General features: G+C 41.3%; 2 protein-coding genes across 3 annotated transcripts in view; both read right to left on the bottom strand.

The window, feature by feature from the left end:
• rars1 (arginyl-tRNA synthetase 1) overlaps positions 1–589 on the bottom strand; it is a 40636-nt gene extending 40047 nt beyond the window's left edge. Inside the window, exon 1 of the mRNA XM_080201359.1 lies at positions 458–589. Coding sequence (XP_080057485.1) covers positions 458–556 — 99 coding nt within the window. The 5' untranslated portion in view covers positions 557–589. The remainder of the gene's footprint in view (positions 1–457) is intronic.
• Positions 590–4279: 3690 nt separating this feature from the next.
• The window catches only part of LOC145351749 (protein KIBRA-like), a 123161-nt gene continuing 99505 nt past the window's right edge, over positions 4280–27935 (bottom strand). For both annotated transcript variants that reach the window (XM_080201358.1, XM_080201357.1), the window contains exons 20-23: positions 23233–23325; positions 22074–22304; positions 14357–14484; positions 4280–13517 (exon numbers count right to left, since the gene is read on the bottom strand). In XM_080201358.1, coding sequence (XP_080057484.1) covers positions 13451–13517; positions 14357–14484; positions 22074–22304; positions 23233–23325 — 519 coding nt within the window. In that variant the 3' untranslated portion in view covers positions 4280–13450. The remainder of the gene's footprint in view (positions 13518–14356; positions 14485–22073; positions 22305–23232; positions 23326–27935) is intronic.

The following is a 27935-nucleotide window of genomic DNA, read 5'->3' as shown; positions in this document are numbered from 1 at the left end:
TCTCTCTACAGATGCTGTCAGACATACCGAGATTTTCCAGCACACACAGTTTTTGGATCAATGTCCCCTGGTTATTCACTCCTCTACTGCCTGCGCCTCTTAACCCTTAATATCTAGGAATCTGCACCTTTATTGTAGTGTTAATGTAAGTTTATTTGTAACACTAACAAATAAACTTTAAACTCTAGATAAGGATTGCAGTCCTAGCATTTCGCCCGTTAGGCTAAATTAGAGCCCAGTGTAGACACAGACAGGGGATTAGTGAGGAGGAACATTGATTCAGAGAGTGCTGTGAGTGAGCAAAGCCTGGGGGACGGCTCAGGCTCTGCCCTCAGGCCTGAGCTGAGGCCTGTCCGGGAAAGCTGCATCTTCCAGCGGCCAAAGCGTTATCTCCACCCGGACAGAGAGGAGGTGCCATTTCGGTATCGTCACATCACCCCTGCCCACACGGACTGACCTGTTCCTGCATCCGAGCTCCGTACTGCTCCACCAGACTAGCCATTGCTCCCGGTCCACCGCTCGCTCCACACAACGCGCCCTCGGGAGCCGCTTCCATTGGACATCCCGCCACAGCGCCACCCCCGGTCTGGAGAAGACATTCCCGCCACAGCGCCACCCCCGGTCCGGAGGAGACATTCCCGTCGCAGCGCCGCCCCCGGTCTGGAGGAGACAGTCCCGCCACAGCGCCGCCCCGCCTGGTCCGGAGGAGAAACAGCGCCACACTCCGGTTTGGAGGAGACATCCCCTCCCCGGTGCCACCCCCGGTCTGGAGGAGCCATTCCCGGCCCAGCGCCGCCCCCGGTCTGGAGGAGACATTCCCGGCCCAGCGCCGCCCCCTGGTCAAGATACATTCCCGAGCACAGCGCCACCCACTGGCCTGGAAGAAACATTCCCGCCACAGCACCAGCCTTTGGCCCGGAGGAGATATTTCCGCCATTGCGCCAGCCCCTGACCCAGAGGAGGCATTCCTGCTACAGCGCCATCCCCGGTCTGGAGGAGACAATTCCCCCCCGCCCGAGTGCACTGCCCCCGATCCGCAGGAGACATTCCCGGCACAGCGCCAGCCCTGGTCCAGAGGAGTTATTCCTCCTACAGCGCCGCCTCCCGATGGGAAGGAGACATTTCTAACACAGCTTCGCCTTTATCTACCTGTTGCCCCCTCCCGTTAATTTTCGGTATGACCAGGTTCAGGCGAATATCTGCATATCTGAAGCTTTGGTGGTAAAAATGTGACTGTTAACCTTCACCTGGTTATTTATGACATCGTCATGCTACTTACGAGATTAATTCATTCAAACGCCCTTTCCTGCAATTTAAAATCCCAGGATAAACTTGTACCTTTTTTGATTTGTCCAATAATCTGACACAGTAGGTGCCAGGTCTTTTTCGAACTTGGCCCAATTGTCTGCAATGTTTTTGTCAAACCCGAGCAGGTCGATGCAGCAATGTCCTTATGCCACACTGCCAAATCCTGACACCATGCAGAAGTGCTGGGTTTCAATGCCTGGTAACTAAGGACTTATAACAATAGTTCACGCAGTACTTTCGTGCAGCTTGTTTTCTTCGACTCTAAAAAAGTTTATTTATTAGTTTGATTTGATATGATTTATTATTCACATGTATTAACATACAGTGAAAAGTATTGTTTCTTGCACGTCATGCAGACAATACAAGCCGTTTATACAGAGGAGAGAATGCAGACTGTAGTGTTACGGTCATAGCTAAGGTGTAGCTAGAGACAGATCAACTTACTGCAAGATAAGTCGTCAAAAGTCTGACAGCAACAGGGAAGAAGCTGTTCTTGATTCGGTTGGTATGTGACCTCACACTTTTGTATCTTTTCCCAAAGAAGGTGGAAGAGAGAATGTCAGGGGTGCGTGAGGTCCTTAATTATGCTGGCTGCTTTCTTAGTCAGCAGGAAGTGTAGACAGAGCCAATAGATGGGAGGCTGGTTTGTGTGATAGATTGGCTACATTACATCTAAACTACATCTTTTGTAGTTCCTTATGGTCTCGGGCACAGCAGAAGCCAAACCAAGCTGTGATACAAACAGAAAAAACGCTTTTGATGGTGCATCTGTAAAAGATGCCAAATTTCCTTAGTTTTCTTAACTATACTATTGGCATGGTGGGACCAGGACAGGTTGTTGGTGATCTGGACACCTAAACATTTGAAGCTCTTGATCCAAGTAGGCTTACATTAACACTGCAGTGAAGTTACTGTGAAAATGCTCTAATCGCCTTACTCTAATGCCTGTTTGGGTACACAGAGAATTTAGCATGGCTAATGCACCTAACTGGCATGTCTTTCAGGCTGTGGGGAGAAACTGGAGCACACGAAGGAAACCCATACAGATTTGGGGAGAGTATGCAGACTCTCTGCAGTGACCCAAGCTGGGAATCGAACCTGCTTTGGGTGCTGTAAGGCAGCAGTGCTAATTATTGTGCCACTCCTTCCTGCACTCTGGGGAGAATGCCTGTTCTTCTGTCATGTGACTCTTTAGGCCTCTTTTAAGACAAACCAAATAAACCAAATCAAATTAATTCAGGGATAAAGTAAAAGGAACAGCTTCCCAAAAAGAAGGGGGAACAGCCCGAACAGAAGCACAAAAGAATGTGACTCTTTAGGTAGTCACACAACCAATCCAGTTTCCATTCATCGGGTGTGTAGTATGAACCAGCCCCTATTTGAGCTGTTCCAGACAACTGTAAACAAAAAGCAGGATGACCTACCTGACCCATCACAGCTACATCAGTCTGCTCTCAATCATCAGCAAAGTGATGGAATATGTTGCTGACGGTGTTGCTAAGTAGCAACAACTCTGCAGTAACCTGCTCACCGATGATCAGGCTTGGATTTCACAAAGCCCATTCAACTCCGAATCTTGTCACAGCTTTAGCCTAAACATGGTTCAATTCCAGCCTCGAGTGACTGCCTGCGTAGAGTTTGCATGTTCCTCCTGTTCTGCGAGGGTTTCCTCCCACACTCATATGTGGACTAGGTTGATTGGCCATGATAAATTGCCCCTTACTGTCAGGGGGAATGAGCAGGATAAATACATGGGGTTACACGGATAAGGTCTGGGTGGGATTGTTGTTGGTGCAGGCTCAATGTGCTGAATGACCTCCTTCTGCACTGTAGGGACTCTGGAGAGAAAGGAGGTAAATTCCAGAATGAGGTTCCTTTTATCAAGGAACCCCAGTAAAATTGAATTCAATGGGAATCAGAGAGAAAACTCCACAAGGACACAACTGATCTCTAGTACAAAGGCTGTGATTATTAGAGAGGAATTTTCTCAACCCCAGGACATCGCCACAGGAGGCTTTCCAGGTAATGTTCTAAACCCAATCATTTTCAGTTGCTTCACCAATGACTTCCCTTCCAACATAAGGTCAGAATTGGGGATGTTCACTGATGATTGCAGTGTTCAGTTTCATTTGCAATCTCTCAAGACAGTTGTGTGCATGCAGCAAGACCTGGACAACACCCAAGTGCCAGTGAAAGAGCATCTCCAAGAAGACATCTGACAACCTCCACTTGACATTCAACATTACTATCACCAATTCCACCACCATCAACATCCAAGGAGTCACCACTGACCAGAAACTTGATTGAACCAGCCACAAAAACATTGTGACTACGAGAGCAGGTCACCGACTATGGAATGACCTACTTCCTGACTAATGATGCCTCCAACTTCTGTTTACTGTGTGCAGCCACACATCACAGTAGTCCCTTCAAAATTGATACATGGTCACACCACATGCACGCATCTTAAAGGGAATGTTCTTTGTGCACGGCCTGTTTGTTTCCACCATGGTACCTTCTGGAATTCTACATAGTTACACACATATGCAGCTTAGAGGAAACGTTTTTCGTGATGTCCCAAAATCTTTCTCCATCGACAAGGCACAATTCAAGAAGTTTGACACCATCTGGAGAAAGCAGCCTGCTTGATAGCATCATATCCACCACCTTTAAATATTCATCCTCTCCACTACCAGTGCACCATGATCTGCACTGTGTACCATCTACAAGATGCACTGCAGCAATTCACCAAGGCTTCTTCAGCACCATTTCCCAAACGTCACTGCCCTATCAGCCAGGACAAAGGCAATATGCATATGCCCACACCATCATTTTCAAGTTCCTGACAAGTCATACATGAACCTGTCTTTGAAACAGATCTTTGTTTTTTCATTGTTACTGGGTCAAAATCCTGGAACCCCCTACCTATTAGCTTTGCCTAGGTTTCAAAGATCAGTCATTTGAATTTTTTTCTAAAATATGTATTTATTCAAAATCAAGGAATTGATAAAGAACAAGCTTCAAGACATAAGACATCATTCAAATGCATCATGTACTCAGAAAGTAAGCTACACTTACTAACAGACCTGAAGTTTTGGTCATGTTTAAAACGCTGGTCATTTATTGCTGGTTGTGTGGCATGTTGACAACTGTCAACCATTTAGTAGAAACACATAAATGAGATGACAGTCCCTTACAATTTTCATCTGATAAATCACTATTAAGATCAAAGCTGTATACAAGGATTATTTTGAAATCACACATCAGAAAATTAGGATTCCTATCTTAATCTATGCTAAGTACAATTCAGTTTTTATAATAAACCCTGCAATCTATGAAACAAACTATGAACTGGTGTTAAAACAGACAGGGGAATGGGTCAAAATACGGTCACCACATTCTTTGAAGGATTGTAAAGAAAAAATGGTTCAAACATTCTGTTCTTTGCATAACCCAAGCAGTTCATGAACATGTGACTTTGTGCAGTATGAAAACTGGAAATCCTGACCAAAAACTTTTAGATGGAACAAGTTGATACAGGAAATGTACTGAAAGATTAAGTACAGAAACAAATGAAGGAAAGTTCTTCCTCTTGATGTAAAACAGCTGCCAAAAATTGTTCAGTCCAAGATCTTAGTGTAACGGTCTTCACACAGAAGAGCAAGTGTAAATGATAAGCTTCATTTGGCGATGACAGATGTAACTGCTCAGTCTTACAGCAACAACGCAAGCAAGCTCTTGTCTTGCCACAATGATCACTGAATTTGCGTCCAAGTATTTTCAGTAACTATCTGCTGGTACATGAGTAAGGAAATGCAGTGATCCATGATCCAGTAGCCCAGGCAACAGTTCTTCTTCAATTCTTCATTATCATAACTGTAAATAGTGTTCTACTGTGCACAATAAAATGGAACCAATGATGTAGGGACAAAAAAGTGCAGTTGCAATACATTTCATCATTGGTGGGATTCCAAGTTGTTTGAGGAAGGTTTCTTAAACAAAATTCTTGGAGAATAGTAACACTTCTAACTCACTTACTTCTTAAACTTGACCATTCAACCAAATATAGGTCTCAGATGATTTAAAATGAAGATTTTGTGGGCCAATGCCAAGGGAAGCTTGTGTTATCCCTACATAATATATTTTCAATAATATTGCCTTTTTGCATTGGCACCAAACAGAACAGCACGAAAGACAATAGCCATGATTCTCCCATCCTGCTGCATTAATTTTTTAGTGCAGCGGATTGGGAGATTGTCACATCGATTCATTCATGGGGATCGGGAATTGGGGATAGGGCCTAGGAATGGTCGGGGCGGCATTGATTGGGCAATGGAGGGCCGGCTTTGTGGGGTTGGTCAGCAATCAGGAGGCCTTCAGTAATGGGCCACTGCGCATGCGCCAATCAGTGCCAAGATCAGCACGTCCAGTGGCCCGCTCAGTGCCAATCTTTGCACTTACAAATTAGTGCATGTTCAGTGGCCTGCTTAGCGTGCTGATTTTAGCCTCTCTTGCAGGAATAGACCCTGCTCCCAAAATGTAATGATATGCACACAGGTGGCCTCTGCAATACACAGTGTAGGAGCTTCTTCTCTGAACATCCACTGAAAAGAAGTGTGAATTACTCCAGTTTTCACATGAATTTGACAATTACATTTTTTTGGGGAGAATTCCACCAATTTGTTTACAACAAAGGACAATTCTGCTGGTCGTGCATTTATGCTTTACCATTGTGACAAGTGACTTTTCTGTGTGTTGTCACGTACAGCTAAAATACAAAGTCCTGAAAATTGGTAGGAATTAAATCAAGGAACAGAAGGGGTGAGGGGGGAGGCATAACTCTGCTTTCCAATTCCCACGAAATTAACTACATATTATTATTAAACAGGTTAATGCCATTGCTTCTGGTGGGATTGAATTCTCCTGATGTCACACCAGTGGGGATCACTACTGGTCTCAAGCAGTCGAGATGATCACACTGGGAGCAGAGAGGCCAGTTTAACCCCCACCAGGATGGTCAATGATTGGGCAGTGCCCTGGCATTCCCCATTTGGCACTTCCAAGGGGCAGGACTTTTCAGGAATCCACTGTGGGGGATGCAGGAGGATGGTGCAGGGGTGACCTGAACATTCAGTGGTGGTGGTGGTGGTGGGTGGGTGGTCAACAATTGGGCTTTTCTCTTTGTCTGCAGGGCTGGGGGAGGGGGGGGGGGTCATGTCATTCCTCTCTGTGGAACTGGCTTTACCAGCTATATCAGGCCCTTGCTGTGTTGTGTTTCAGAGAGGGGGGGGAAGGGTGCAAACATGCCCGTTTCTGGACACAGCCTGACATTTGCCATTTCTTCCTGGAAAATTCCACCCAGCATTTCTTTTCTGTCATAAGGAAACCTGGATGCATTTAAAGGAAAGTTAACTGCATTTTGATACCACCACATTGCAAGTTCAATAACATGAGGGTGCGATTTTATTATTCCGATGTAGGACAAAATTTGAGAACTACAGAACCCCTGCACAGTGCAGAGAGACACCATTTGGCCCATCGAGTTTGCAGAGACTCGCCAAAAGAGCATCCTACCCAGGCTCTCCCCTCCGCCCTATCATCATGCATTTAACATGGCTAATCCACCTAACCTACATGTCTTTGGGCCGTGAGAGGAAACTGGAACACCCAGAGGTAAACCACGCAAACATGGGGAGAACATGCAAACTCCACACAGTCATCATTGGAAAATGAGGGATGGAGTTTAGGTTGTGCAAATGAATGATTTCCCACAATTTGGGTAACAATATTTCATGAAAACAGTTTACTGAATAACTGCTGATCAGAAAGTTTTTTTCCCCCCACTCTGCACAGACTGAAGTTACAAGTCAAAAATGTAAAACATTAGATGTGGATTAAATGCATGTTAAAATGCAGTAATGGGCTGAATTCAGAACAAAGCCTCATTATTTTCATGCACCAGCAGTTACAAATCAACTAGCAGAATCTAGTGTGTAATACATTAAATATTATTAATTTTGTCCACTTTATCACTTATGTCACCTATCCAGCTGTTTGCTTTTCCCAATGATTTAGACACCGCTTGAAGAGTACAATGTACCCCATTGTCCTGGCCAACAATCCTCTCGATTAACATCACTCAAACAGATTAATGGGGCCAGGAGCAATATTCTGTGGCTGCTGGTTATTGCCAGGCTTTTGCAGTAAGTGGTCAAGGTGAACAGCAAAGATGCATTTAATGCGAAGCGAGATAAACACGAGAGAAAGGAATAGCATATTGTGCTGACAGGGTGAGATGAGGAGAGGTGAGAGGAGTTGGAGCCAATAGCCTCTTTCTGTGCTATGTAATTCCATGTAGAATGTTGATAATATGCAAAATGGCAACTATATTTGTATGAAATGACATGAACTGTTTTTCAGAAATAATTACTTGTATATGAAGTAGTTCTGGACATTTCTGAAAGATTCAAGGTGCTGTATAAATTTCTGTTCCTCCTTGAAGAAGTTTCACAGAAATTATCAGACATGTTCACAAAGCCATTTTACAAGGGCAAAGTATGCAGAACAACTTGAAAGATGTGACTGATCATATTTTCACATCACCCCAAATAAAATGCTCTTAAATGCCCCATGGGCAGAAATCAGACAAGAAAAATTCAGAATGGTGATGATGGGTGGTCCAGGACAATGTTTATTCATTGTATGCTGAGAATTTGACTAGCACCAGCAGTAACTGAAATTTCAAATTTTGCACTCTAATCCAACACACTCAATGCCACCTGTATGCAGGAATATGATTAACTGCTGCCAGAATTTAGTGTGAAGCAGACAGATACCTGGGGAGTGATAACTGTCCTAGTTTTACAATATTTCATGAAAATGGAATGTATTCCTCTGCACTTTTTTTCATTATACAGGTCCCAGAAGTAGCAAAACAGTTGTACACCAGATGTTTTGTGTCGGGCATGAGATTTTGTTTGAAGGGTCACAGTTACTTTTGTTAAATTTGAGGAAGGTGACAATTTAAATGCATTGTGATTTCTGAGGCAACTGTGTGCGCGTACAGGCCACATACAGAAAACATGTTCTATTCTTCCACACACATTTTTCAATTGCTTTGCTCAAGCATTACTGCTGACAAAAAGTTGAAGGGGATTTTCCATAGGTTAAGACTAAGCAATGTTGAGATTGACAACCAGGAAAGGAAACACAACAACCTGTCTCTGGCATTTATTATTCTTCCTTGGAATCTGAAACCAAACAATTGCAGGATGTTATTTTCCCTTTTTATCCTCAACAACCTGGATTTTGTAATTTTCCAACAAAATTTTTCATCTTGTGGAGGATGTTACAGGACAAAACCTCATGCCTGTTCAGGTGGTGCGAACCACTATTGCCAGCAAGTACAAACTGAAACAAAAATTTAGTATCAAATTCTCACCGCCATCTGCTCCTCTCTGCAGATAAAAGAAAAATCAAACTCCAAGTAAATTCACATATTGGATAATAAATATAAATCACCAAATCAACACTACTAAAAATCAAGAATGCAACTAAATATTGCTAATATTAATGTGCATATTATCAGAAAGATAAGTGACAAAAATATAAAACAGCAGCCTTTAACATTTTAATTATGGGAGAACTGAAAACCTTCTTTTAAAAAAGTGGTAAATTTTCACTTGACTTGCAAGCGCAGATGTTTTCAAGTGTCACAAATATGCCCTGCCCTGTAGAAATCCAACTGTCTTACACAATGGTCAAAATTAGTCAGCATGAGATTATTCAAGATTATAGAGCAACATGTAAATCCAAGTAGTAAATTAGAGTAGTTTCCGTTGCAGCAATTAACGTAGAAAATTACTGCCAAGACTGGGGACCCCTGGAATCCAGTCTACAGGGTTATTTCTTTGTGCTTAGTAGTGAGGAAGAAATACCACCATGTAAGAACGAGAGTAGATCCTACACAGGGGTGAATATCGGTCAGGTTTCAAAATATTTATTCCCCTACGCTGGAAGTTCAATTCCTTCTGCTTTGCACCTGGAGCAGATCATACAAGTCTCAGCAACTCTGTTCCAAAGTTGCTATCTAATCTTTTCCCCAGGATATTAACTCATTGGTTAATTTATAAAGAAACAATAATATTTGAAATGAACACTAAAACTGTAAAATAATGCTTACTGTTGATGTCTCTTCCCCTTTGCCATCAATGGGATTTTAATCTCTCCAACTAGCTTAGAGATCAGATGTGCCCCATTGAGCGAAAGGCTGAAAATATTATCTTGCAAACTCACTGCAAATTTTGTCATCACATTTTTCTTTGATTTACTGTGGCATAATTCAGCTACTTTCTGGATCTTGAATTTCTTCAATGTTGCAAATATAAAAACTCAATCCCCATATATTTATTGGTGTCAAACATATTAAAAAGAAACTTTTTCCTCTTGGTTTACTTTAAATTTTGCAACTTTGCTGGAAGTACAATGTTTGCATTAATGTTCCAACACATTCGCAAAGCATCACGGTGGAACTCAAACATGCCTCAACCTCTCTCTACTCAACACCTAACAGAGCACGGAACACAGCATAAACTTGAGGTGTACACATAGGAGGCCAGTGAAAAATTAGTGGCACTCATTGTACAGCTTAATGGAGTTAAACTATCAATTCAAGGATGAGAATCAATCTGACTCCCTGGGTAGAAAAGCCATCGAATGATGATGCACTAAATTTTGAAGAAGGGGGAAAATAAGTCAAAGAATTTATTAAGGATAGTACGATCCTCAAATTTAACAGTCATTTGTTGTAATATTTAACCTTAGTTTTAAAGCAAAAAATGTTACGTTTAAAATTATAAAGCACATGGCTTTATTAAGAACCTGGCTTCATTTAAAGAACTAGAATTATTTTAGAAAATTGGTCTTAATATATTGCTGGAAACCAATCCAGTTAGTCCAGAGTATACACTGTAAAAGGAAAAGGATTTGAGCTCCCTTTCTAGTGTAAGCACATTTTGTGGAAAAACAGAATACGTGGTCCAATACACCAGATTAATGAGTAAACAGTGTTGCAATTTAACACTTTTTTAAAAAAAGGTTGTGTTCTCCTTAATAACTTCATCATACCGTTGCTTAAAGAGAAACAGAATTAAACATTGATGCTCACAAAGCTGACTTGAAAAAGAAGAGGACCAACTGACTACAGAAACACAGCTGGTGAAAAGGGAAGCATTCTTTCTGCAATTAAACTGGAGTAACTGCCATACATCAGCAAATACCTCTCCTCAGAGCAAATCTGGAGGTGAAAGCATACCAATAAAGTCAATGCAGAAAGGTCGATTTATCACACTTTCTGACTTAACTTTATTTTTGTTACAGTGCTGTATTAAACCTTTTTAAGCACAAAAGTAAAATTTGTAGAATTTAGATTTGGCTATTCATATTCAATGTGTCACAATCAAAAATTAATTCATCCTTTCTGTTGGAATGGTATATTTGCTGCAATTAGAATATAAGTGGATCAGAAAATGTGTTGTGCCACGAACACAAGTGCCAACAGCCGTAAAGAGCTTATTTGGTTACAAGCAGGTATTTCCATTTTCATATGTTTATTCTAATTCAGTAACAAGTCCACATCAAAAAAACTGTTTAATATCAAATAGTTCAGATTTCCAAACATGGTTCACATCTATAAACATAAAACAGCATTTTCAGGGATTTGTATTTTTGAAGTAGTGCTATAAATGAAGCAATTAATGGTTTATTAGGACTGAGTGTGTTGGCTTCCTATTTTCAGTGAACAGCTAGTTACTATCCAAGCATGTGGTATCATGGATACTCTATGAAGTATCCATGTTATGGTGTATCTTATAAAACTGATTTAAGTAGTCTATCATTGAGAAAACCATAAATAATGAATTACAGTGCAAGTTACTGTATTGAGATGTTCAATTTGAAATAATCTAAAACAGACCAAGTGTGCCAGATAAGTTCACTGAGCTACAAATGCAAATAGCAATGTAGGAATATGATGTTGGTTCAATAATGAAAATTTAAAATGGCGAGGACAGGGCATTCAATATCAGAGAAACATAGGGTTGAATACTGGCACTGAAGGTTGGAATCTGAAAACAGGAGAAAAATAGCCTAGAAATGGTCACCGTTAGACTTGGGGGCAGACTACCACTCTTAACAGGATGGCAACATTTGTAGTGGACATTTAATTTGCTGCCACCAGCAAATGCAACACTGGATCCTGCCAACCACCAAATTGAGGCTCCCTCTACTATTTCACACAGCAGCAGAATTTCTGCTGCTTCTGCAAGAATGGAACTGAAAATTGACTTCAACACTTTCAAGAAAGAACATGCAAGCTTGTCATAGTTCATGTTCGCTATCTTGGATCCCCTGTTGGACGTGCATACCTGCAAAGATGTGATCATATTCAGTAATGATTGTCTCATGACAGTCTATCAGCATTCATTTTCCTAAACTCACCATTTTGAGAAAAGGGGAAAAAAAAGTTGAAAATCAAAAGAACTAAAAAGGGCAAAAATGCCATTGAGTTACTTGGTTGTGCAAAGTGATGACAATAGTTCTTTTTTATTTTTCATTCAACTTTCCATTCAACTCTGTGCCATATAGTATAGAATGTGAAAGTTGCCTCTGATCCCCTCGGAAGAGGTTCTCCTTTATGCATAATCTTGGCCACTAAGTATGGGCACATTATTCAACCCAGTGAAAGAATGAACAAAACAAAATCTGATCCTATCCACAACCACATATGATACAAAGCAGTCTGGAGCAACACCACAAATGGTACTTCCTCTCTGTAACACAAAGCCAATTGTCATGCCATTGGCACCATGAAAGTTGATATTAATCCGGAATCAACCTCAAGATTTTTTAGAAGTTTATATGGCATAGTCTCCATCATACCCCCAGATCTGTTCAACTGAACACACAAATGCATTATACATAGCTTATCTGCTTTCTCAAGTTTCCATTGTTTTTCAGCTACAGAAATGTTATACTCTGTCATAATACACATGTTTTGTTCCAAATACTGAGATTATTTATTTAAGCTTGTCATCTACTCCACCAAAAGTCAATCATAACATGAGCATTATCACCTGACTAACTCATGAATTTAAAACCATTAATTAATTTGCATCATTGTTAAATTTCAGCAAACATGAGTATTATGAGTACCAGTACTCAAAATGTTTATTGATGCTGGACTTTTCTGCACCCATGACTCTTGCTTACCTTGCGGCTGTTGGCAAGTAATATTAATTAAGCACAGGAGAGGTACTTGATGCGAGCATTGGCTCTTATGTAAAACAAATTTTTGTTAAGACTTTCCAATTTTCCCGAACTTCAGCAAGAAAGCAGAATGAACACAGTTAAGATACAGAAATAGTATTATGTAAATGAAATTCTGTATTCTGAACCATTATTTGTACCTGGTCCTAAAAACTGACCATTCAGTGTCAAAACTAGATTTTTCTCTCTTAAATAAAGATCATTTAACCTCCACACAAATACAGTACACATTGTTTTAAAACTACACAACATTATTTCCAGAATTAAAATTTCCTAAGCTTTATAAATATATACTGGAGAAAACGAAGTGGGGGGGGCTTTTCTTTTCAATATTAGATAACAGGCTATTTTAATAGAAGAATATAAAGCTTCTGTTTAGGTACCTCAAGACAGTGACATCACAAACAATACTGAATGTTATTTAATCACAGTTTCTAATTGGTGCTTCAACTCTCTATTGCAGTTTAACATTTATAAAACTAATTACTGTACAATAAGCTGAAAGCAACATTTCCTTTTGAAAGTATTTTCAATTTGTTTTGTTCTCGATGTCATTTTTTTTACAAAAATGCTTGAAATATAAACTGTACAAATTAGTTTAACATCAATCTATGCTACAATTCTCTACAAGAGTTCAACATATAATTGAAGTGTAAATCTGTGTACATTCAAACAAGGTAGTGACTTCAAAAGTTTTCTAAAATTTACAAAATATATCTGTTTCATCACAATACACAAACAACTTCAGTTAAACCATATTTTAAAAAAAGCAGCAGTAAGAGAGAGTACTGCCAGGAATTCAAAGACTTTGTGCTGATCATACGTCATCAGCAGGTAGTGGAAGGATACCTCCCCTTCCTCGGGTGAAAAATGCCATCTTCTCCCTGTAAGAATATGCACAAATCACAATCAAAAATCTAGCTTACATTAAAAAAAGTTATTTTTGCTGGAAGATTTTTGTTACCTGCTTCACAAAAATTACAAATGTGTAATCAACTGACTAGGAACAGGAACAGCTCAACAAATAAGCCCTTTTCAAGCACAGAACAGTTTGAAATGTAAAAAATAGGCGGTGCTTTATCATAGAATCCCTATAGTACATTTGGACCATCAAGTCTGTACCGACCACAATCCCATGGCCCTATTCCCATAACCTCACACATTTATCCTGCTAATCCCCTGACATTAGGGTCAGTTAGGCATGGCCAATCAACCTACCCCACATATCTTTGGACTGTGGGAGGAAACCGGAGCACCTGGAGGAAATCCACGCAGATACAGGGAGAAAGTGCAAACTCCACACAGATGGTGACCCAAGGCCGGAACTGAACCTGGGTCCCTGGTCCTATAAGGCAGGCAATACTAACCACTGTGCCACCCACCAAATGGTAAAGAGGGACATCCCTGACTAACATATTAATGAGCTGCTGATCCTCGCCATGAGAAAAAGGCACCCAAGTCGAATTCGGCACTGCTTATGAGGATGAAAAGGGATAGTAAGCAAGAACAAAAAAAAACAAGAGAATTTAGCTCAATCATATTTCTACACCTCTTAAATCGCTAGTATAAAATAGTGTTAGGAGTCTTCAGCTCTAGATGATGTGTGGACTGGAAAAACATGAAGTAGGAGAGAGCAATTTATCTTGGAAAAAAAAGGAGGGAAGAAAAACAATTTGTCAACGCAGCAGGTGAAACATTTCCCACTGTGCTACTTAAAACTCACCAGAATGATTGCATCTCTAGGGGCTCTTTCTGACTCTGTTCTCTTAATTTATGCACCTCTTTAGATGTTTTCTTCATAAGCCTTTGAACTTTGTTCTCCTGTTTCTGTTGTTCTTTTGTTTGCTCTGCCTGGGGTAATAAGAAAATAGCACTTTTCAAACTTTGTATTGCTTAAATCGAACTGCATTCTATTAACGGAAACTACAGCGGATCCCATCAATAGGATTTCTTTTAAAAATGAGTGAACCCAGTTGAATAGCATTTGCATGACGAAGATCTAACAATTCTAGTTAATTTTTGACAAAAATCCTAATAAACAACAACTTCCTATGGTTCTGCTAACCTGTTCTTTCAGTCAGGTGAGATAAAAATGTTCCTGAAATTTAAAAATGTTGATCCAGTAATTGGTATGAGAAACATTCCTAAGGAAATGCATCAGCCAGAACTTTAACATATTGGCTGGAATTCTCCAACCTCACCCTTGGCTGGATTTCTCCAGTCCCACTGCAGTGAATGGAGTTTTTGTTGAGCGTCAAATTCCCCATTGTCACAGGCAAAGATGGCAGAGCGAATGATATCGGAGAATCCTGACCGTGGAATATAGATTATAATTTTATCTTCGCCTTTTCTCACATCCAACAAAAAGCAACCCGACACTTTCTATGAATTGAGCTTGTGTGCAAACCAATTTGTATTAACATGTTGCTTCATAGAACAATTGCCAACTGATAAAATATTAAACATATTTATTGCCAGGTAAATTCCAAAATTAGTGTAGAGTTGTTGAAATCAGTCCAAATCACACAGTTTTGAATCAATCCATATAAAGGTTAACTGAACAAATAAAATCAGTTTAGTTCCCCAGCCAAAGATTTCTCAAGAGAAGTAGTCCGTCACCTACTTAATGGATTATGTAAACACCCCGGCAATATATTTTGCTATTACTATCACCACAATATATATAGTGTCATTAACATGGAAAAACATTCTGAAGAGCTTAATGGTGATGTGCAGGGGATAAATTGAGTTAAGTACTGGAAATGACAGTAGTGTTCAAAAGCTTGATCAAAGAAGTGGGTTTTCAAGATGATTTAACAGGAGCAGCTGGTTGGAAGGCAGCATGTGGCTGAAGACATGGTTGATAATGGTAGTACGATACACAAGAGACTGGAAGTAGAAAACTGAAAATTGGGAAAAAGGGTTGTATTCACTTGATCAAAACTTCAACTAAATGATACATCACAAGTATTAAGACTCTTATATTCATAAAGGATTCATGTATTTGACTCTTCAGTTTATAAGACAAGGCATCTTACTCAAATAATAGATGACAAAATTATAGGAATAGAAAAAAATGTCAACAACCACCTGTGACATTTGACAAGTAGGTGTCTATGTTCTGGTAATTCTGATGAAATGGAATTGTTAATTAATATTTCTGTGAAGCAATTTAATTATTTTTACCTCATCAAATGTTTGCTGGGAACCTTTATAAATAACATCCATTACATCCTGTTATCCACTACTTTAGTCAAACCTTATTGTTTCTAGGCTTTATTTTATGGAATCATAGAACCTTACAGTGCAGAAATAGGCCCTTCGGCCCATCGAGTCCGCACGGAACACAATCCCACCCAGTATCCCTACATATTTTGCCCACTAATCCCTCTAACCTACGCACCTCAGGGCACTAAGGGGCAATGTTTTAGCATGGCCAATCAACCTAACCCGCACATCTTTGGATTTGTTGCAGAAGGCTACCCCGAAGATACTTGATAAGTTCGCTATTCTTCTGGTATGTGTTATTCTGCATATCTCAATCTATATTCAAATTTAATTCCATTAAAACCACTGCCTGTGCTAGACAGTTGTCTAATCTCATAATTTATACATTCTACCACTTAACAGGTACTACCGGGGGACAACTTTCACTACATATTAACTCAACAAGGCACACCTGGATGAGAGAAATGCTATGAAGATCATCAAACCTTTCAATTTTTAATCTGTTAAAATCATGAAAAAGAACTTCATGATTTTCAGAATGATATATAATGAATAGTTTCAAATAACTAATCTAACTTTAGCCTTGAAACTGTTTACAACACCAACAAATATGGTTCCTTTTTTGTTATGAACAAAAGCTAAGCAATTAATAATTTATAAACTTGTATTGTTAAAATATTGACATCAAACCCATTTTGCAAGGATTTTGCTTCTGCAGTACCATATTTCTGTTGAACGATCCTCACTGAACTGCTAAAACCGCAAGCAGAAAGTAAAACAACCCAATTAACTAACAAGGGTCCTTACACATCGGTTGAATTTTGAGAAATGCAATCTCTATGTTCTGATAATTCTATGAAAAGGATTTGCTGACATAAAAGGTGATGTTCAAAAATGTTACTGAACTCTCAAAAACAGGATTAATGCAATAATTGCTGGGAAACTTGGACAGCAACTTGCATAAAAGGCTTTTACAATTCACAAAGGTTTCTCAGGAATAGGTGGAGCTAAAATCCTCCAAACTGCTGTGTTTATTTAATGAATACACTATGCTGCCTAAAGGGATAAGAGTGTTCCTGAGGGAAATCAATTTTAACTAAGACAAAGAATAGCGATAGAAAGAGGAAACAAATAGCTACCCAATGGTTTGATTCCAACTATATCATGTGCTTGATAGGTATCCATAAAAAAGTGAATCCTGTTAACGAGTCATCTTGATTGGCTGCTATCAAATAGGTGGGGAAGTGAGTCTTAATGTTTTGTAACAAAAGTATAAAAACACCTATAATTAAGTGTTGGCAATAGACCTAGAAAAAAATATTTTAAAAGGCCTTTTTTTCCTCCTAAAGACAGACAAAATTTATATAATGCAGGTGATTTCATTCGAGATCCCGATATCAGGTTTAAACGAGGGCCCTAACCCTGCATTTTGCAGCTGATGGTCACTCAGGAGTGATTTCAACTCTCAGATATGCCCTCCTACCTCCTCGTAGACCATGATCCCACCAATGAAATCAGGTCATTGTTTCCAGGACTGCCACTGACTTCATGTCCTCTGGAGATCTTCCGTCCACAGCTTCCAAGCTCAGTCCTCCAAACTTGCACAGCCTGCTTCAACTCATTCCCAAAATCCACAAACAGCACTGTCCTGATACACCCACCATATGAGCCTGACCCTGCCCCACAGAACTCATGACTTCCTATCTTGGCTTCATTCTCTCCCGATGTACATTTGTGATTCCTCTGATGCCCTAATGTCATATCAACAATTTCCAGCTCCCTGGGCCAAACTGCCTCCCCTTCACTATGGTAGTGTTGAGGGATTGGACTTCCAATCCCCACCAGAGCTCTCCACTTCCTCCTTCAGCAGAGGATCAAACAATCCCAGTCCACCACCACTCCCCTACCACTCCCCTCTGCCCCTGTTCTCTCACTCAACAATTTCTCCTTTAACATGTCTCACTTTCTGCAAATAAGTTGCGTGGCTCAGGCCGCATGAGCCCAATTACGCTCATCTTTTTGTGAATGTTGAACATTCCTTATTTCAGTCCTACTCAGGTCCCCTCACACAACTCTTTTTGTTACATTGATGACTCCATCAGTGGCATTTCATGCTGTCGCTGAACCCTGGAAAGTTTTATTGAACTTGCTTCCAATTTCAAACTTTTCTCTCGCCTTCACACGATCTATCTCCAACACTTCCCTTCCCTGGTCTCTATTTCTGGTGATAGACTGACCACTAATATTCATTACAAGCCCACCAATTCCCAAAGCTACCTCAACTGCAGTTTCTCACCTCACTTCCCACAAGGACGCTGTCCCATTTTCCAGTATCTCTGTCTTTGTTGCATCTGTTCAGAAGATGCCACCTTCCAAAATAATGCTTCTGACATGGTTTCTTTTTACCCCCTGAAACTGAGGGTAACCTTCAGAGTGGTTGATAGGGCATGTAACCATCTCCTGCACTTCTGCTCTTAGTCCTTCCCCTCCCTCCCAGAACCATGACAGGGTCCCCCCTTGTCCTCACTTTTCACCCCACTAGTCTCCACATTCAAAGGATCATCCCCCGCCATTTCCGCCAACTCCAGCATGATGCCACTACCAAAAAAAATCTTGCCCTCATGCCACCAATCCCTCCTCCTGTCAGTACTCTGCAAGGACCACTCCCCTCCACCCCCAACCCCTGCCCCAATGACACCCTGGTCCATTCTTCCATCACTGCCAACTCGTCATCCCCTTCCCATACAATCGGAGAATAGAAGGTGCAACATCTGCCCCTTTACTACTATCTTCCTCACCATCCAGGGTCTCAAAAACTCCTTTCAGGTGAAGTACTTGCACCTTTTAATTTGGTCTACTATATTTGCTGCACCCAATGCAGCTTCTTCTACATTGGGCAGATTAAACATAGACTGTGACCATTTTGTGGAACACCTTTGCTCAATCCACAACCATGACCCCAATCTTCTTGTTGCTTGGCATTTCAACTGACCATCTTGCTCTCATGCCAACATGTCTGTCCTTGGTCTGCTGCAATGTTCAAGCAAAGCCTAATGCAAACTAGAGGAACAGCACCTCATCTTCCAATGAGACAATCGCCTTCTGGACTCAGCATTGAGTTCAACAATTTCAGACAATGAACTCTCTCCTCCATCTTTATCTGCTTTTAACCCAATTTTTTTGTCCCAGTGCAGCCCTCCTCCCCTGAAAGGCCACCTGTCACTTGTTCTTAAGTTTTGCTTTCACAGAACATTGAACTTTGTTCTGGTACTAACATATTCTGCTACCTCACCTTTATACCACTACCAGCATCTTCTTCAGTTCTTAACATATCATTGAAACTTCCACTATCTTGTGTCCAAACCCCACATATGCTCCACCCATCAAACAGTTTGGTAGTGCGCAACAAGGTATGGTGATCCATGAGATCCCCTTGCAAATGTACTGGAATGCTTTGCCAGATCTGTCAAAGCATCATCATCGTATCTTCAAGGTGCCAATGGTGTGTTCTACTTTTGCTCAGGTAATGGAACTGGCATTATTTGTACCTTCTCTCAGGTGGACTTTGTGGCCACTGCACAGGTGTCACCAGCCACCTCCTTTGCATGTACCCTTTGCCACTGAGGAATCAATGCTGAATCCCATGTGTTCCCTTGAAGATGTCCGAAATCTATGATCCACTCAAGATGCACGAGTTGTGGCAACTTTCTGGGTATCTTGCACAAAGCTGCATGATTTGTTTCTTGTGGTAACAAGACCAGCTCCACGTTAAATGAGAGGAAACCTTTCTGTTGATGTACTGGAATGCCTGTTGCCAGGGAGCATTTATTGGTGAGTACAGTCGATGGCACCCTGCACCTATAAAAATCCAGAAATCACAGCAAAACCCAGTTGTCTGGCATTCTGGCTTGCTTGATTTCTAGTCAATGTAATTGTTAGCTTGGGCAAAAAGGGCATCTGTTACCTCCTGTAAGCACTTGTACATGGAGGTTGAGAGGTACAGCCCTGGGAAAAGCCACTTGAGGAGACATTAAGAGCAGCGGTGGCTTTAAGAACCATGAGCTCCCAATTCCATTGGCATCAACCCCGCAGGTGGGAGCCACCAGATCCCTGATGGCCTGAGCAACACTATCTCTTGAGAACTGCCTATGTAGCTGTGAACCTCACCCTCTGTGCCGTGAGGAGCCCTGCTGCCCCTTGCTCATGAAGGTGAAGGTCCTCCCTTTGATGAGTCTGGGCAGGTCTGGGGTTCTCAATCATTACAGTCTAGAACCAAACTTTTGCAATACACATGAGGACTTGTATGTAGTGAAGAACAGGTTATTTGTAGGGGAGCTGAGACTTCTCATCTGTGAGCTTGCCAGTGGCAAAATTCCAGGCTCCTGGTTTTAACATGCATATGCAGCTTAACCAGTCACCCACCATGTTATCGCTGTGGGGATTTTCGATGCTGAGAACCAAGGAGTTAACGCAAGGAGTTCAACTGGTGCCATTATTCACAATTAGTTTTGCTTTATTGCTTCATCTGATTTTCTGCACTGGTCATTGATAGATTCTTAACATGTCTCAGCTGTGCATCTCTCCTCATTCTAACTGACCTTGCCCCAACTTGGGGCAAGTTGGTTACCCCAATTGCCTCTCGCTGCCCCGTTGCCCCAGTCAGTACAGCTCTCCTCCAAACCACCTTCAGAGCCTTCACCAACTGAATTTTTTACTCTGCCATCACTTCAGGTTGCAAGATGGTGTTTCTGAGGTCTTACTAACAGACCACTCCTGTTTGACTCTGGAAATTCTTATTGACCCAGAAGAACATATTGCTCAGGTTTCCCTCCCTGAAATACCCTTCAAACTTCCCTCTCCAATCCTTGATCCCACTGCGATTGTGGAGGGCTTGTATGTGTTAGTCCCCCGAGTCAATTGAGGTGGATGTGCCTATGTTAAATGTGGACCTTCCCCATTCCCCATTTTGAGGCCTATTGAATAATGAAATACTGAGACCACACTCCCAACCCTCTAATGTACCTCCCCTGCCCCTCAACATCACCCCCTCCCAACCCTTCCTTGAGTGGGACATGGACAGTCTTTGCAAGATCAGGAACTTCTTCACTCCAACTTTCTTTTGTCCCTCTAAGAGACTTTGTCCCTTTCTGGTCCACAGGCGGCTTCCAATTCGTGCCCTCCCAATGATTTGGCTGCGTGCAATCTTCACCACATTGTTCCCCCTCCCCTAGTCGTGCCCTGGTCCTGCCACATATTACAAGCCATCATTGCCTTACCACTGGTCTGGTAGGTAGGGCCTTATCTGTGAGAGCCTCCCCCCTCCCCCCATGGAAGTGTCATGGAGCTTCCTAGAAATCTGACACTGATTCCAAAGTGCTACAAGTACTCACAATGGAAGGCTGGTGAAAGAACCTCAAAATCACAAGCAATGTATAGGTCACCTTGGTTCACAGTTGTGAAATATGTTGGTTTAAGTGGATGTCAACATGGTCTTTCAATCCAGCACGGAGGATGATTCCAGCAAGCAGCCACTATAATGAGTATGCATTCCTGAAGTGGCACGGCAGGAAACACACATTGCCATTGAAGTCAGGAGCCTATTTTTCCACTGACGTAAACGGTTTTTGCTCTTTCGATATTTTCCACTCCTGCCTGCATGACACCCACTATAGGTGGGAGTGGAAAATCCTGGCCTTTAATTTTGTTACAAAAGGTGACATGTACTATTTACCCAACATCCAAGACACGCACAAACAGCAAGACTCTGACTTGTTGTCTTGCCACAAATTAGTCACCACCTCAAGGTCTAACCTGATCAAATGTAGTTGAAATTAATGTTTACAAATACAAAGGAGTTTATTATCGAGCATTGAAACCCCACAAATGCATGTTTCCTGTCTTTTTCTTGAAAAAAAATCTTCGTTGTATTCATATTAATTGACTTACAATCTTATCCAGTTTTTCTTCATTAGAAACCAATTTTTTTGATGTGGCCATGACAAATTTGCAAAGCAATTGCAGGCCCTCATTTCAATAAGATTTTGTTTCTTCCCAGTTCAGATGTCTTATTTTTAGTCAATGAAAGATTTGCAAATAGCAGTTTGCAATTACAGCCCTTCATTTTAAATTAACAAGAGAATTATGCAATATACATGTTTCACGCTCTTCTACCCACTACGTATAACTGAACATGAAGTAATGGATATCAATACCTGTTTTTCAACTTGCTTCAGAAGAATCTGAAACCTCTCATCCTCTTTCACCCACTGAGGCAGTTCTGTCTCTCCCCTGGCTTTGGCCTCATCAATTTGTTGTCTCAGGTCCTTCAAGATATCCAGTTCTTGAGTTAACCTGTGCTGCCTGGTCCTCGATGCTTGCAGATCCAACTCCAAATCCAAAGAGGTTCGCATCAATCTCTCTGATCCCACCCTTCTGATTGAAGGCTGAAAAAGACAACAACGTTTGCCTTTACATAGTGAATTTCTTAAGGAGGGAATCCAATGATCTATTGCTTACTTGTAAACCAAGAAATCCAACAACATCCTTCGCATTCTCAAAGAATTATTGAATGAGGAGATTTGTTTGTATCATACCGAGGTCTATAAGGTACTAAGCTAAACATTAACTAGTATACAAAATTAGTTCATATTATTTAACGATTAAATGTCACAGTTATATTTTTCATTTGGAGAACTCACATATAGGAAGCCAGAAAAGCAGACCTTGCCAGGTGCTTGTGAACTCAATGCCCAATTGAAGGATTTAGTTTTAAGCTTATTTATTGGCGTCACATGTAGGCTTATAATAACACTGCAATGAAGTTACTGTGAAAATCCTCCAGTTGCCACATTTCAGCACCTGTTCAGATACGCTGAGAGAGAACTTAGCATGGCCAATGAACCTAAGCAGCATATCTTTCATACTGTGGGAGGAAACTGGAGCACCCAGAGGGAACCCATGCAGACACAGGATGAACGTGCAGATTCTGCATTTAGTGACCCAAGCCAGGAATCGAACCCTGGTCCCTAGTGTTGTAAGGTATCAGAGCTAACCACTGTGCCACTATGTTGCATCAAGGGGAAGGTAGGTCCACTGGCAGCCACCCATCTCCCTTTGCTGACAGTGGCCTTGCCCACTCTCTCACATCCCAACCCCTCTTCCACTGATTCACCTGTGCCCGAGTCCATGGCATTCCCACAGACTATTCAAGCAAGTGTGACATGGTTATACTCAGCAAGTCATACCTTAAAGCCAATGTCTCAAACTCCTCCATCACCATCCAATCCCAGCTGGATAAAAATTTCAGCACAATAACATAAAATTAGCAATAGTTTTCTTTTATAAAAGGAAATATACTACTCTATTCTCTACCATTTTCATTCGCAAACTGCGCCGTTCCATCGCATTCCGAACAAAAGGGGACCGCTTGGATAACGTTGAGCTGTCACTATCACTTCGATTTAGCTGAAAAAGAAAATTGTTATTTGATTAACAATGTTCAGCAAAGAAAATTTCACCTCCTCTATTTCCTCACAATAGGGCTGTTAGAGCATGGTGAACTCCAAGGATGCTAACACTTAATCTACATACAGAATTCCACAGGACCAAACCTTTAATTATCTTTCTTTCATGCTCAGCATATTAAATATAGAAAAGGTGTGGTTGTCTTTTGAGAGAGCAACAATGATTTGTTTGCTGGAACTTTATTTCCAAATTTTACCCTCACTTCTCTCTAATCACTTCTGCATGAGCTTATACATTGAAGGTTTTTAAAATTGGATTGATTTGCTAATGTTTTGCAATGTGTTGACTGACCTCAATTAGTTTAAGAAAAGGATAATCTTGATCCCAAGTATTATTAAATCGCAATCATATTTAACTATCATTGCTCTTGAAAGAGCACAAAGACAAGGGACTAAGAAGTTTTCAGGCATCAATAATTGAAGTTGTTAACAAGCTTGAGAGATTCCATGAGCTTTCTGCCTCTAACTCTTCAGAGTAATCTGCATTTTATGTCATTTCCCATACAATGGCTCTGATTTAGCAGCCACACTAGCCTCACGACTAAATCTCACAAAAGGCGAAAAACGGGATTTGCTCCAGTGATATTTTGGTTTCCAATCTTCTCTACCTTCCCACCGATGAGGCAGTGTCAGAGTGGCAGTACCAGTAAAAGCCCTCTGGGGAGCCCCATTGGGAGGTTTCTCCTTATGTGTGGCGGGGGATGTGTGCCCCATGTCTGTGGAGGGGATGCCATGCTTGTTTGTTGAGGGGTTATCAGTGTCAGGAGGAGGGTGAAAGAGTTTATTTTTAAAGATAGCTCCTCAATCTCTGTGGCGTCAACCTTCCCTGCTCTATCAGGCCCTGGTCTGCAAGACTAACGCCATAAAGCACACCCCAAGATTCACTATGCACTGTGTGCCAGAGAATCTGGAGAGAAATCTTGGCTTTGCAACTGGAGAACGACAGTTTTCAGACTACAACTGACACTTTTGGGATGATTCCACCCAATGAATGTAGATCACGAGCTGCAGGATGATTAGGCATAACACTTGGATAGTGCTTGGAAAAAAGCCACGATAGCGCAATAAGTGATGACACGATTTAAGGAACCTAGTCACAGGAAGGCACGCCAAAGGCAATGAATAAACAGGCTCAGGGTCAATATGTTCAAGATGTGCCTCTGGAGAGTGCTGTGACATCTGTATAACTGGATAGACTCCCGAGTCAGAAAAGACCCATTGATATGCACTTATGTTATTAAAGGAACTGGAGAGTTACTTCTGATTTTCAAATATCAAAACACAATATTGACAAATAAAAAGAAAAATTCAATAAGCTGTGTATATTTCTATAAACAGGAATTAATAATAATGAAATCAAACCAGAAAATGCTGGAAATACTCAGTAGGTTTGGTAGCATCAGTGGAGAGAGAAACAGAGCTAACTATTCTTGTCGCTGACCTTTCATTAGAACTGGATAAAGTTAGAAATGTTTTGAGCATGCGAAAGTGGGGGAAGATAGGAAGAAGAATGAAAGGAAAGGAAAGGGAAGGTTTGCGATAGGATCGAGGACAAGTCAAGCAACAAAAGGTTTCACTGTGAACTGCCAAAGGGAGTGGTAATGAGACACGTAAAGCAACAAAAGATGCTTCCAGAAGAAGTATGAATGGCAGGATCCTGAATTGCTGCCATCTGAAAGCAAGTAGAAAAGCAAAAAAGAGACAAAAAATAAATTAGCAACAAAAACTGAAACTAAGTAGGTGCACAGGTTATGATTTAAACTTGTTGAACTCAATTTTGAGTTCAGAGGTCCATAAAATGCCATGTGAAAAATGTCCACAGACTCCCAATCCTCCTTCGATACAGAGGAAGTGCCAGAAGCCTGGACAATTTCAAATAACACTCACTTAAAAAAGGGTGCAGGGATAAACCCAGTTTACAGGCCAGTCCCACAATTTTATGAAAGCTCTTACAAATAATAATCTGGGGACAAAATGAACAGTCGTTTGAACAAGTATGAATTAATTAATGAAGCCCACATTGAGGAAGCACAGATTAAGGCCTATGTGAAGGGAAAATCTTGTTTAATTTAATTTGAGGGGTTTTTTTTGATGCGGTACTCGAGAAAGTGGAAGAGGGTCATGTGATTGATGCAATGCATATGGACTTTCTAAATGCATTCGATAAAGTGCTCCATCACAGGTTTGTCACCCGAGTTGAAGCCGACACAAAATTTCAAGTATTTTGAACTGTGTGGAGGATAGTGATAGACTTCAAGACGCACTGACTGGCCGATGGAACGGGCAATCAAATGGCAGAAGGAATTTATTACAGAAAAATAAGAAGCAATATGTTTCAGTATGAAGAATGAATAAAGACACTATAACAGATACAATTCTTAAAGGGAAGCAGGTGCAAAGAGACTTGGGAATATATGTGCACAAAAATTGTTGAACAAAGAATGAGACAGCACAGAAACAGGCACTTCGGCCCTCCAAGCCTGCACTGATCATGTGTTCCTAACTAGACTATCCGTTCATATCTCTCTATTCCCAGTCTGCTCATGTGGCTACCTAGATAAGTCTTAAACAATCCTAGCGTGTCTGCCTCAACCACCTTGCTTGGTAGTGCACTCCAGGCCCCCACCACCGTCTGTGTAAAATACGCCCTCCACATATCTGTATTGCTGCCTTTCCCTTGAACTTGTGACCCCTTGTGTTTGTCATTTCCGACCTGGAAAAAGCTTCCAACTGATCAGCCTATCTATGCCCTTCATAATTTTATAAACATCTATTAGGTCATCCCTCAACCTCCATCTTTCGAGGAAGAACAACCCCAGTTTACTCAATCTCACCTCATAGCTAAGATCCTCCGTACCAGCCAACATCCTGGTAAACCTTTTCTGCACTCTCTCCAAAGCCTCCACACCCTTCTGGTAGTGTGGCGACCAGAACTGAACGTAGTATTCCAAATGTGGCCTAACCAACGTTCTATATAACTGCAACATCATATGCCAACTTTTATACCCTATGCCCCGTGCAATAAAGGCAAGTATGCCATATGCCTTCTTCACCACCTTTTTCAGCTGTGTTGCCACTTTTAAGGATCTGTAGACTTGCACACCCAGATCCCTCTGTGTGTCTATACTCCTGATGGTTCTGCCGTTTATCGTATAGCTCCCCCCGTATTAGATCTACCAAAATGCATCACTGCAATTATCTGGATTAAATTCCATCTGCCATTTTTCCGCCCAATTTTCCAGCCTATCTACATCCTGTTGTAATCTCTGACAATGTTCATCACTATTCGCAACTCCAGTAATCTTTGTGTCGTCTGCAAACTTAATAATCAGACTAGCTACATCTTCTTCCAAATCATTTATATATATCACAAGCAGCAGAGGTCCCATTACAGAGCTCTGCAGAACACTATTAGTCACAGACTTTCACTCAGAAAAAGACCCCTCCACTGCTACCCTCTGTCTTCTATGGCCAAGCCAGTTCTGTACCCATCTAGCTAGTTCACCTTTGATCCCGTGAGATTTAACCTTTTGCACCAGCCCGCCATGAGGGACTTTATCAAATGCTTTAGTAAAATTCATGTAGACGACATCCACGGCCCTTCCCTTGTCAATCATTTTTGTCACCTCCTCAAGAAAATCAACCAAATTTGTGAGGCATGATCTCCCTTGTACAAAACCATGTTGTCTATCGCTAACGAGACTATTCAGTTCTAAATGTGTACAGATCCTATCTCTAAGGATCTTTTCCAACAATTTCCCTACCATGAACTTCAAGCTCACTGGCCTATAACTACCCGGGTTATCTTTACTACCCTTCTTAAATAACGGGACCACATTTGCTATCCTCCAATCCTCTGGGACCCACTGAAGAGAGGCCGAGCAATTTCATCCCTTGTCTCCCTCAGTAGTCTAGGACAGATGCCATCTCGCCCTAGGGATTTGTCTAACTTAACGCTTCCTAAAACACCTAACACTTCCTCCCTTGTAATTGTGATTTGTTCTAACGGGTCTACACATCCTTCTGAGACACTACCAATCAACATGTCCCTCTCCTTTGTGAATACTGATGCAAAGTATTCATTTAGGAGCTCACTACTTCCTTGGCTTCTAAGCATAATTCCCCTCTGTTCTTGGTCCGATCTTTCTGTGACAACCCTCTTGCTCCTAATGTATGTATAAAATGCTTTGGGATTCTCCTTGATCCTGTCTGCCAAGGACATTTCGCGACCCTTTTTTGCCCTTCTAACTCCCCATTTGAGTTCTTTTCTACTTTCTCTGTATTCCTCCAGTGCTCCATCTGTTTTTAGCTGCCTGGGCCTTACGTATGCCTCTTTTTCCTTTTTGATTAGATCCACAATTTCTCCGGTTATCCATGGATCTCGAATCCAACCTTTCCTGTCCTTCCTCTTTACAAGCACATGACTGTCCTCCACTCGAATCAACTGCTCCTTAAGAGACTCCCACATACCAGATGTGGATTTACCCTCGAATAGCCTCTTCCAATCAACAGCCACCAAATCTTGCCTAATTCAGCTGCAATCTTCCCCCA

The sequence above is a fragment of the Carcharhinus amblyrhynchos genome, chromosome 13 (assembly GCF_965287045.1).
Source record: "Carcharhinus amblyrhynchos chromosome 13, sCarAmb.v2.hapA, whole genome shotgun sequence".
NCBI classification, from domain to species: domain Eukaryota; kingdom Metazoa; phylum Chordata; class Chondrichthyes; order Carcharhiniformes; family Carcharhinidae; genus Carcharhinus; species Carcharhinus amblyrhynchos.
This window is presented reverse-complemented; position numbering and strand designations above follow the sequence as displayed.